This window comes from Chionomys nivalis, chromosome 5, assembly GCF_950005125.1.
Source record: "Chionomys nivalis chromosome 5, mChiNiv1.1, whole genome shotgun sequence".
In the NCBI taxonomy this organism is placed as follows: domain Eukaryota; kingdom Metazoa; phylum Chordata; class Mammalia; order Rodentia; family Cricetidae; genus Chionomys; species Chionomys nivalis.
In genome coordinates, this window is record NC_080090.1 from 80,979,123 (window position 1) to 80,991,462 (window position 12,340).

The window sequence follows — 12,340 nt, forward strand, 5'->3', positions numbered from 1 at the left end:
GTTTCAGCGTCAAATTTAAAAACGTTCACCCGTGGGGAGTTACATACATTTCATAGTCATTGATGAAGTTCTCATCTTTGAGTGATATCTAGGCTACAATAATTATGGAAATATTTAAGTTTTAATGGAGGATTGTTGTTTGTTTTTCTTAGAGACTTCCTTCATACAGGAGCTGGAGGACACAGCACATTGGAAATCAAGACGAAAATAAAAAGAAAAACAGGAATTCTAATGTTGTTCCATGTATGTAATTTACTTTTCTATCTTGCATCAGATAAAGTTAAGCCATGTTTGGACTTATTTAGTGTACAGCATACACTTGATTGAAGATCAATAAGAGGTTTGTGGGCTATCTAAAAATTTAGTTTTAGCAGATTATTTGGATCCCAATATTTTCAGTGAACATCAGAAGACGGACAGTATGAAGTGTGTTTTCTACCCCTAACAGCTCCCCCCCCACTTGATAAAAAATAAAACAGAAATAGGTTAGTTATAAGAAGATAAAGCCTCTGAGCTGGGACAAAGCAAAAGGATTATTCTCCTTTGTTAGTTTTATTTTGTCTTTAGTATATGTCAAGGTAATCACCAAACAGCAGATATTTTAACAGTCATCTGTTTTCCTTACCACTGATATCTGAAAGGTTGAAAAAAGGTGGAAATGTTCAATAAATTGTCATCGCTAAATTTCCCACATTGAACTAGAAACAATTTTTAAGCTTTAATTCTATTTAAGCTTATTGACAGGATCACACCTGGTGCTGCTTTGGCTGTATCCAGCTGCCTATACCAAAATTAGCACCAGTGAAATATAAGCCAAGCTAATAAACAAGACATCCAGATAAATCAAATCAACATATGGCTGACCTAGTTAATTTCTGTAGAAGTCCTTGTTAATACAGTTAAAATATGGAATCAATAATAATGTAGATAAATACATCAGCTGGATTTTTTTTACCAATTTAAAATATTGAGTAACAAGCGATGATTTAGTACTAAATAAAGCTAAATGGTAATTAATCTAAAAAATGTACTTAGGAAACATTGTTAATTTAAAGTTAATTAAATGATATTGAAAACAAAAGTCTAAGATATTAAGTTTTAAGTTGTAGTAACCAGAACAGTGATAGTCCATGCACAACAAAAGTGTGCATATCAAACCCTGAACAATCAATTGGAGAATAATGATGCTATTTCTCATGACTGTAGCACAATTAATAAAAACCCAGAGATAGAAATTGGGGTTCAACCTGAAGGTCAGAAAAGCAAAACAGCTAGCCACCAGCTCTTACTTCTACCTCAGTCCTAAATGGCAATCCTGCCTCCAGGAATCTCAGAATGAGACTGTGTGTGAGAAATGCCGCCTCCTCCTGTTTTATATTCCTATCTAGTTCTGGGAATAAAGGCGTGCACCACTACTACCTGGTTTCTGTGGCAAACTAGTGTGGCTACTGGGATTAAACATGTGTGTCACCACTGCCTGGTCTGTAAGGCTGATCAGTGCGGCTGTTTTACTCTCTAAACAAATACAAATGAAATGTCACTACATATGACCTGTGCTTTTATTATTGAAATCTTTGGGAGGTACTTCCTTCATTTTTAGACTTCTGAAACTAATTCTAATTATTAAGTATTGAATGACTTAATGATTAGACTCTGATTGCCATTAAACCAGTACAATTAATTCTGCATTTCCTTTTCATTTCTATGAGTCTGTCAGTCAGAAATTTGTTTCCTTTTCATTTGAGTTTTTGATTGAGTCCCGGATTGTGTTCATGCTGAAAGCATTCTCCATAGGTGATCTCTGTCCTCAGTCCCGCCTACTTTTCTGGGACTACTTGCTACTTTTTGTTTTTCCATAGATGACTTTAACAGAGTGCCACTGAAGCACGAGCTGGAGATGAGCAAAGAGAGCGAGCCTGAGTCCGAGGAGTCTTCTGATGATGACAGTGACTCGGAGGAAACCAGCAAGTACATCAATGCATCGTTTGTAATGGTGAGTACCTACACTGCAGCAAAAACATCACTGCATCCTTTGTAATGGTGGGTACCTACACTCCAGCAAGTACATCAATGCATCCTTTGTAAAGGTGGGTACCTATACTCCAGCAAGTACATCAATGCATCCAAGTTGGGTACCTACACTCCAGCAAGTACATCAATGCATCGTTTGTAATGGTGGGTACCTACACTCCAGAAAATACATCACTGCATCCTTTGTAATGGTGGGTACCTACACTCCAGAAAATACATCACTGTATCCTTTGTAATGGTGGGTACCTGCACTTCCAGACCAGGATCTGACCCTTTGAGATTCTGTCTGTCATTAGGGCCATTTCTTAGGCAGTATTATACACAGCTGATGAGCTCGGAGATAACCACATATTCAGAGGCACAAAACTTATACCTGGTGATACCATTTTAAACATATCAAGTGAAGCAAAAGGGTTCAAATTTTATCAGCTCTTTCGGGACAAAGAAATGCTATTGCTTATTCTATATCAGACATAATGGCATACTAATTTTAAAAATAATATTAGAATAAATGTAATTACTAGAAGGCACTAGTTACTCAAATCAGCAAAACAAATTTGTAGGATGATACACTGATAACTAGCATTAGTTATTTATTATTGGTAGACTGATACAGGGATAACTAGCATTAGTTATTTATTATTGGTAGACTGATACAGTGATAACAGCATTAGTTATTTATTATTGGTAGACTGATACAGTGATAACTAGCATTAGTTATTTATTATTGGTAGACTGATACAATGATAACTAGCATTAGTTATTTATTATTGATAGACTGATACAGTGATAACTAGCATTAGTTATTTATTCTTGGTAGACTGATACAGTGATAACTAGCATTAGTTATTTATTATTGGTAGACTGATACAGTGATAACTAGCATTAGTTATTTATTATTGGTAGACTGATACAGTGATAACTAGCATTAGTTATTTATTATTGATAGACCCACCCCAGCGCTGAGCTTATTAGTCTTGATAGTTACATGCCAGCATTTTGAAAGTCTCTCATATGGCTTTATATCATACACCTTTTTGGGAAACAACAGCTAAACCAAAAAAACTAAATAAGAGATCCAGTAAAGACTTAAATATTCAGTTGGATTTATTTCTTCTCTAGATCTTCCTGCAGCTCACACTTTTGTGAGTATTAAGTTAATTATGCTATGCTATATCACATCATGCTATGTCACAAGTGAATAGATGAATGATAAAATAATTTTAAAAGCTTATGTTAATTCATCTTCATAATTAAATAACTAATGGAGAAAAAATTTTTCTTTTTTTTTGTTTGTTTTTTGTTTTTTGTTTTTTCAAGACAGGGTTTCTCTGTGGCTTTTGGAGCCTGTCCTGGAGAGAAAATTTTTTCAAAGAAAAATTATTTTTAGCATTGTATATTGTAACTGTAATTTCACATTATTAGCTGTTTTATGAAGAGATGCTGCATTTTTTCCTGGACTTGAGAGTCATAACTTTCTATAAATGGCAATGATACCAAATCAGCTATTTTTCAAAATTTGGTATCATTTGGTTTACAAATCTGTTTTTGACGGCAGCACTAACCAATTCCCACCTTTTGTGAATTTTAGAGTTACTGGAAACCAGAACTGATGATCGCCACTCAGGGGCCACTTAAAGAGACTGTTGGTGACTTCTGGCAGATGGTATTCCAAAGGAAGGTCAAGGTCATTGTGATGTTGACAGAGTTAACAAATGGAGGCCAGGTTTGTACTTTGGAGATCATCATGTTAGAAAACCCTAGACTATGTCACGTCATTCTCCATTCTTGGATTCCTTGTTTATTGCTGTGTTCTCTATGTTTTGATCCCTCTGTGACACAGTCCAATGCACTACTGTTTTTGGGCCCTTTGTCAGGTTGGCTCCATTATCTTACATGTGGGTTCTGACATTTTTCTCAATCCCTGGGCATGGAGAGGAGAGAACCTACGTGGTGGAAGGTTATACCTTTGCATATTTGTCTTATATTTATATGGTAAAATCCACTTTCTGCTCCTGACAAGTGCATTTATGTGCAGAGCTTTTACTATCTGGCATTTTTAATATGCAAACATCCTTTGTTCCCAAATGATGCTCCTTTGCCCCTCCTAACCCCATTCTTCTAGAAAGACAAAACCTTTTGAAATCTTCAGCTATATCCTTCCTTCTTCATTTCTCCATGATATTGTTGCCATAAAATTATGTAATTGGGGGTAAACACATCATGTACTTTTGCATTTTACTTAAACCATGTGACATATGTTTGGTATTTTCTTAGAACCTAGAGACACCAATAAAATTCCCCAGTGGTAGATCATGTGATAGAATTTTAGTTCTGACATGTGATGAGGCTTATTTAGTAAAATCCTTACAAGAAGGCACCACGACTCATTACTGTCTCTGCCTTCATTTCCCCCATTTTCTTTTACTTCGTTCATCTACAGATCCTTTCTGCTCAGTCCCCTTTTCTCTGTCTTCTCTGTCCCCAACTTTCATCTCTCACTCTCTCCATTTCTCTCCAACGCCTGCTCCCTCCCTCTACCTTTGTCTTCTGTCAGTGACCATGTGCTTCGTCAGCAATTATGGGATGTTTGTATGCAGAGACCTTTGGTTCTTTGTTCTCCAGTTGGATCCTTTATTTACTTAGGTGTTGGCTTAATGTAGCTTCTCAAAGAGTTGGTCATCAAGATTCTGGGTAAAGTCTTTGAGCAACACAAACTCTGTTCTCAAAGACCAATGGAGAAGAGTGGGGCCCAAGTTGTTGGAAGGGTCCAGCTGATGTCAGCTCATTCTATAACTTTTTGAAGAGGTTAGATAATCGGGCTTTAAAATGTGGGACAAATCCCAAGCACCTCTTCCAGAGACGAGAAAGCTACCCTTAGATTTCTTTAATCCCTCCAAACCAAACACCGTTCAGTGAAAGGATCTTCACTGGACTTAAAGTAGATTTTAGATTCGTATAAAGGTTTCAGTTTTAGAAAACATTCATTTCCATTTAATAAGAAAAGAGGTAAGAAGAGAGAAAGGGTTCTGGATGCCTTAGAGAGAAAACCCAAGATCTGTGAAGAACCTGGTAAGTCATGTTCTGTTTTTATCCAGGAAGTCTGTGCTCAGTACTGGGGAGAAGGAAAGCAGACGTATGGAGACATGGAAGTGGTGATCAAAGATACCAGCAAATCCTCAGCCTACACTATCCGCGTGTTCGAACTGAGACATTCTAAGGTCTGTAAATACTTTTGAACATATTTACTTATGATGTAATTAGTCTGATAGCAAGCTTAACATTTGATGCCATCAAGGCCACTGCCTAGATAATGGTTCTGAATAAAAGCTGAAAGTTATCTGAATGAAAGCAACTGTGAAAAAAAATGCAACTGTCAAAGGAGAAACTGGACTGACCTTCCTTTGCATTAATGTTCCCTTCACCTCTGATTGCAGAGGAAGGAGCCCAGAACGGTGTACCAGTACCAGTGCACCACATGGAGTGGGGAAGAGCTTCCTTCAGAACCTAAAGAACTGGTGTCTATGATTCAGAACCTCAAGCAGAAGCTTCCCAAGGGTTGCCCTGAAGGGGTGAAGTATCATAAGCACACACCAATCCTAGTCCACTGCAGGTAGGAGGGCTGGCAGGATGTACTCTAAAGTTGGCAGGCTTCTTTATTTCTATTGAATTCTATTCTCCTGATAGGCAAACTGTGTGACTGGTGACAATTCCCACGAAGCAATTCCCCCTGTGTCAATCACCTGCATTACACCTACAATAATATTATAAATAATGAAGGTTGTAAAAGCAGTTACTCTAGACTTGTAGCTGTTTAATATCATTTCATATAATCTTTGATTCTCTATTGCCAAGACATTACTAAAAGTGGGTTTAAAGATACAAAGCACTGAACAGAAGAAAGTATATTTTTAATGTCAAATCTATGTCTCATGAAATGACAGAATCAGCAATGTCACAGTCATGCAGTGGATAAGTCTGCCCTCAAATGCCTACCTAGCTTTTTATCCAGCTACCAACCTGTCAGCTTTTTATTAACCAATGAGAGTGATACATCTCTACAGTGTACAGAAGCAATATTCCATTGCAAGAAAACATACTTTAAGCTATTAACTTTAAAGTTTAACAAAATTGTGTGTGTGCGTGTGTGTGTAGCCCATGTCATGTATGAAGGAGTCAGAGAACAAATGCATACATAGAAACTAATTTGGCCCTTAAAAAAATTAAAGAAAGATGCCTTTAGTAGATGTGAAATAAAAACATTCCCATCTCTCAGGGTGTATGTTAATAGCATTTTTTTCTTTAAAATGTTGAATTATTTCATTTTCTACTTAAAAAAATCTCTTGTTCTTTTGGCAGAGATGGATCCCAGCAGACGGGGTTGTTTTGTGCTTTGTTCAATCTCTTGGAAAGTGCAGAAACAGAAGAAGTGGTTGATGTTTTCCAAGTGGTAAAATCTCTTCGCAAAGCGCGGCCAGGGATGGTGGGCACCTATGTAAGTGTCCAGTGATGTCGCTTTCAAGTCCTCTGTGTTTCCCTGTGGACGCTTTGCCTTCTCCTCTCCTCTATTCACATTTTCATTGCTTCCATTCTCTTCTTCGTTTTTTTTCTATTTTCCAATTTATTTTTACATTCTAAACCACAATGAAGGATAATTAATATAAATATGACCTTATTAGAGTTTGTCAGCAATATGTTGTGACTGGTTATTTAGTTACACCATTAAATAACCACTCTGTTTATTTTTCCTTCCTTTAGTCATTTACCAACTAGTCTTGTATAACAAACCAACCCCAAATTTAGACTTCAATAACATCACGGCATTTTAGAGATATTCTATTGATCTGCTAAGTTCCCCAGGGTTATCCAATGAGACCCAGGTTCATGTCTGCTGTCAGCTGATGTATCCACTTAGATCTTGTCGGCCTAAAATAATCTCTGCCACCAGTAAATTGTCAAGTGCCTGCATTTACCTTTGACAGCAGGAATGAGTAGCCAGTTGCTACATGCAGAAGGCTAACTCAAGCTTACAAAATGGCAGAACATTGAGAGCATAAGCAGAAAGGGGTGCACCACCTCTTGAAGTCTAGGCCTAGAACTATCATGATATGGCTTCCAACCAACACAATCCTGAGGCCAGCCCAGAATTAAGACGCATGCAATTTGTACTGGGAAAAGTGTATACAATGGGAAACAGTATGTGTTACATGTATGCAAACAGTGTATCCTCTGGCTGCGATGGTAACCAGAGTTGAACATAGCAATTCAGTAACTATTCGCAATATAATTTCTCACTTAAATATACAAAGTTTTCATGTACATTGAGTTTACACATATAGATTTTAAAAAGTATTTGAATACCTGAGAAGTGTATTGGCTGTAAAGAAACCCAAAGACTGGTAATATTAAATAATTAAATAATTATATTGACATAAAAAGTATACAAAGGTGAAAAGGGGAACTTTGTGGGGATTTCAGCAAGTGTCTTGAATGAAGCGATTCCTATTAGAATTCATAAATGACGTGGGCACATTAGCTAGGAGCATGGGCATGAAAACAACATCATGCAGAGGCTAGGGCTCAGTCACCCCCTGAGGTGTAGTGGAGAGAGCCCCCTATTTGCTGTTTTTCACCAGGTACCCACCCCTCCTCTGATTCCACAGAATGGGAAGTCAGATAGCAAGCGCCTGGTAAAAACACAGCCGAAAATTTCCTGTCATCTCGACTTTTCAGAGGAGACAGTGCTTGCATGTTTCTTCCAGACATAAGAACATTTTTGATGCTTTCTTTCATCAGGAGCAATACCAGTTTCTCTATGATGTCATCGCCAGCACCTATCCTGCCCAGAATGGACAAGTGAAGAAAACCAGCAGCCAAGACAAAATTGAATTTCATAACGAAGTGGGTGAAGTCAAGCAGGATGCTAACTGTGTCCATCCTGGTGGTGCTCTGAATAAAACCCAGGAAGGCAGCAGAGCTGTGGGAGCTTCTGAGCCCGCCAACAGTACGGAGGAGCCGGAACATTCTGCCAACGGTCCTGCGAGCCCAACTCTAACTTCGTAGGCAAGGGCTCAAATCGGACAACTCAATCTCAAATTAGTTGTTTCCATTTTTCTAGAATGAATGAAAGAAAATGGCTAAGCAGTGGTTCATGGAATCTGTGTCCAACCTTGCCACTGTAGAAAAATATTTAAGTTTTGTCAAAATGTTTTGTACAGTTTTATGCTTATTTTAAAGATGTATCTATCATTTAGCAAGAATGTGTGTATGTGTGAGTGTGTGTGAGTGTGTATGTGTGAGTATGAGTGAGTGTATCTGTGTGTTTGTGAGTGAGTGTGTATGGTGTGGGTATGTGTGAGAGGGGATGTGTGTGTGCATGTGTAAGTGTAAGTGACTGTGTGGCAGCTACATGACATTAGAGAGAGTGTGTGCTTTCAAGCCATTCTAAACGCTCGTGAGAAACATTGCCATTTTCCCCTAAAGAAACTATACATTTATATCTAGACTATTAATTTGCTTGAAGGATCCATTTTTTAAGACACCAAGAGAGTGTGTTGATGGTACTATAAGAATACCAATGTGTGCATTTCTGAAATGACTTCAAGATGTCCTCCTTGTTCTATTTGATACTGTTGTAGTTTAGAAAGCTATTTCTGGCGATATGGAAGAGTACATAAGAGTGCTATGGGTGTGTATAGCTGCTGCAGGGAAGTTAACTAAATTAACATTTGAGAATTCATGCTCCACGTACTGTCATTTCATCACTATCTGTTAAAGAATATTTAATCAAACATAAAAATCTCAAGAGAACCTAATATTGTATACATGTAGGAAATAGAACTTTGTAAATGGGCTGTTGCCTACAAAACAAATGAAAATTATTACTTGATGCTCTTGATCATATGTATACAGGTTATGACTGAACCTAAATAGTTGTCTTGAAACAAATACAATATATGTTTTAAAACACACAAAATAAAAACAGGAGCATGAAAACTTGTTTGCACTGATCATTTACTTATCAGACCTCACACAGGTATCTTAGGGAATTCAGTATTCCTGAGAAACAAGATAGAATGTGCATATTTCCCATGTTTAAGGCCATCTTTGACTTTCATTAAAGCGCATCTATTTTGAATTTTGTAAATGTTTAGTTTACTCTTACCAAGAAATAATATTGATAACCATAGTAAAATTTCAACTATTACCTTCCTTGTTTATATGAAGTTTGTTGCATGTTCATCTGTGAAATACGTATGTGCCTATTAAAATTTGTTTAATGCAATCAAAACACAACTTTCAAAATACTTTCTCTGGTCCCAATTCTTTAAAAAATATCTGAATTTGGTTTATGTTAATTCTATAGGTTCTAAAATCCCTTCAATAATAATTTTCTCATGCATAATGGAAACAGCACCATTGGTGACTCTTGTACCAGATGAATACGTCAAGTGTTACTGCCTTTAATTTGTTTTTCTGCTCCTGGCATCCCTTGTCTGGTTCTTCAAAGTGGCTGAAATACACATCATCCGTGTCTGTACAGCTAGTTTTATTTTGCGTTCAAATTATTTCTTTAATGAATCCCACGAAATTAGCCCTTAACCTGTATACTTATGCTTAAACAGGAGAAGCCCCCTTGTTCCTCTTTACAGAGGGGAAAAAGGGCAAAATTGACAGTGAAACTATTTCTTCAAAATGAGATAAGTTTTGTTCATTGATGAGAAAAACAAAGAATGATCAATTTCAAGCATTAGAAGATAAAGTAGGCTTTGGGTCCTCTATCTAGTCCTTCAGACTTTCCTACCTCAGTCTCCCCTGTGGACGTTTCTGTGGTTTTCACTGGCCGTATTATGGAATTAGGCAGTTCTGATGTTGGAGAATGTTCAGGGACATGAGGAGGTGGGTGTCTGTGCTTATCTGTGAGTGGCATCAAAATACAAAGAGCCTCTACATCTTCAGTGATATCTACTGAAGCATAGTTCTGCAACTGTTTACTTAATAATCCATTTGCAACTTCATCCAAACCTGTGGTACTTTGAACTCTATGAAAACAGTGGGGGAAGGCTGATCTAAATCTTGCACAAGTGTCTGGGTTAGGCTTTCTACCGAGAATATGCAGGATTCATAAAAATGTGAAGCTCTGCAATTTACAAAATGTTTTTAGGACTTAATCAAAGTATAAAATTATTAAAAAAAAATTGTAAGTAGGTGTGTTTCTTCAGAGACTTCAACTGCAGCAACAGCCACCAGATGTGGATATTGTGCTTAAAATGCACACCACTTCTTGAAGCTATTCTTTGGAATACACAAAATAAATATTTAGAAAATAGAGTCATAGTAGCTTATATTAATGTAAAAAGGCTGCTATGAGCAATTTTCTTTGTAGGTGGGATGGTGTGATCACAGAAGTGGCAAATAGTAGCTCAGAGGCCAGTTGTTCTATGAAAATGTACATCAAGTGAAAGAAGAAACCATGCACTTGAGTGTGGAATTCTAAGTCTGATATTTAGGCTAAAAAAAGAAATTTATGTGGGCAAGAAAGTCGTGTCTTTGGCCATGGCTTATATTCATAGGGAAAATGAAAATGGCTTTCCTGAAGTTAATCCTCACTATACTAATGCTAAGACCTTCAAAGTAAAAAACAAAAACAAAAGCAGCAAAAGACCAAGTAAAAAGTTCTTGCTTTAAAATAAACAAACAAACAAACAAACAAACAAAAAACTCTAGTTCATTTTAGGGCTATAATATTGAGAGTCCTGTTACAGTTTTTTTCTTAGCAGAAGGAGAATGTTTTTTCTTCACTGTTTATTTCTGCTGTGAGAATTCTTTGGGACCAAATGACTCATTCAGTAACCTTAAAATCCAGCACTACATAATGTTATATATAAATGCCAAGTAAGTGGCTGTAGAAAGGAGATATACATTCTAATATATTCTCAAAAAGTTAAACTATGATAAGTCATTAGGCAGAAAATGTCTTTGCAATATAATTTCAAAAAATGTAATCTTCTTTGGTTGGGCAAATGGCTCAGTAGCTAGAGTGCTTGCTCACAAGTTTAAAGACTATATAGTTCATATCCCAAGCACACATGCTGAAAACCTAGTAGGTAAGTTATAGCATGCCCAGAGCTAGAGGTTATAGAGAGGTAGATCCCAGGAACCAGAGGGCCGGCTAGTCTAGCCAAAATGACAGAGACTGATTCAAAATGGTAAAGTAGAGCAGCAACTAAGAAAGAGAGTCCTTTTACCAACCTTTGATCACCACACGTGTCCTTATAAGTGAGTACATTCTTGTTCCCATGAATGTACACACACACACACACACACACCACACAAACTCAACACATACCACAAGAAAATGTTCAAGCTTATGGTTGTAACTATAACACATAACTGACAAAGTTTTTGTATTCATTTCCCCCATTCACTTCATAACATTAAATTTTTTATTGTGTCTGAGAGTTAACTAGCATAGATCTGAATTTTAATTATTTTATTCATCATAGAAATTTGTTACAAAATGCAACATTGTATCATGATACTCTAAATATGCAAGTGGTCATTTTTCCACTCTGAAGTCACTGAAACAGGCAACTTCGGCAGATGTAAACATCAGTGACAACTAGTCTCAGGTTGTACCTTTCTTTCTCTTATACCTAATTTACAGCTGGAAGGATTTGCCTGATATGAAATTTTCTTCAAAGAGAAACATTCATATTTGGGCTATTTAATCTCCTGTCTTAAGAAGACACACACACACAAAATCTTACGAATTTGACCTAAAAAAATGCCTGTTTCACTTAACAGCTGTACAATTAACTTTAGAAAAAATTACATCTTTCATCTTCAAATATAATTCTTCTTGCTAAAAGTAATATCTTAAAATGAAAGCATTAGTTGAAAATAAAAAATAACTTGCAGGGTCCAGTGGATGGGACTTCACTCTGTCCATATCTCTTCAGCACAGTTCTTGAAATTCTGGCTATAGCAATAAGACAACAAAAGGAGGTCAAGAGGATTCAAATTAGAAAAAAAGAGGTCAAACTTTCAATATTTGCAGATGATATGATAGTATATATGAGTAACTCCAAATCTCTGGCAGAGAACTCCTACAGGTGATAAATATCTTCAGTGATGTGGCAGGGTAAAAGAGCAATTAAAAAACTCAGTAGCCTTCCTATATACAAATGACAAAGAAGTTGAGAAAGAAATCAGAGAAATATTACCTTTCACAATAGCGACAAATAACATAAAATATATTGGGGTAACACTAACCAAAGAAGTGAAAGACCTATTTGACAAGACAAGA

General features: G+C 36.7%; 1 protein-coding gene across 1 annotated transcript in view; it reads left to right on the forward strand.

Annotated features, from left to right (window-relative positions):
• Nucleotides 1–9,406, forward strand: part of Ptprc (protein tyrosine phosphatase receptor type C) — a 110,893-nt gene extending 101,487 nt beyond the window's left edge. The window contains exons 24-30 of the mRNA XM_057770215.1: nucleotides 153–243; nucleotides 1,860–1,993; nucleotides 3,623–3,757; nucleotides 5,130–5,252; nucleotides 5,469–5,644; nucleotides 6,391–6,526; nucleotides 7,828–9,406. Coding sequence (XP_057626198.1) covers nucleotides 153–243; nucleotides 1,860–1,993; nucleotides 3,623–3,757; nucleotides 5,130–5,252; nucleotides 5,469–5,644; nucleotides 6,391–6,526; nucleotides 7,828–8,094 — 1,062 coding nt within the window. The 3' untranslated portion in view covers nucleotides 8,095–9,406. The remainder of the gene's footprint in view (nucleotides 1–152; nucleotides 244–1,859; nucleotides 1,994–3,622; nucleotides 3,758–5,129; nucleotides 5,253–5,468; nucleotides 5,645–6,390; nucleotides 6,527–7,827) is intronic.
• The last annotated feature ends 2,934 nt before the right edge of the window (nucleotides 9,407–12,340 follow it).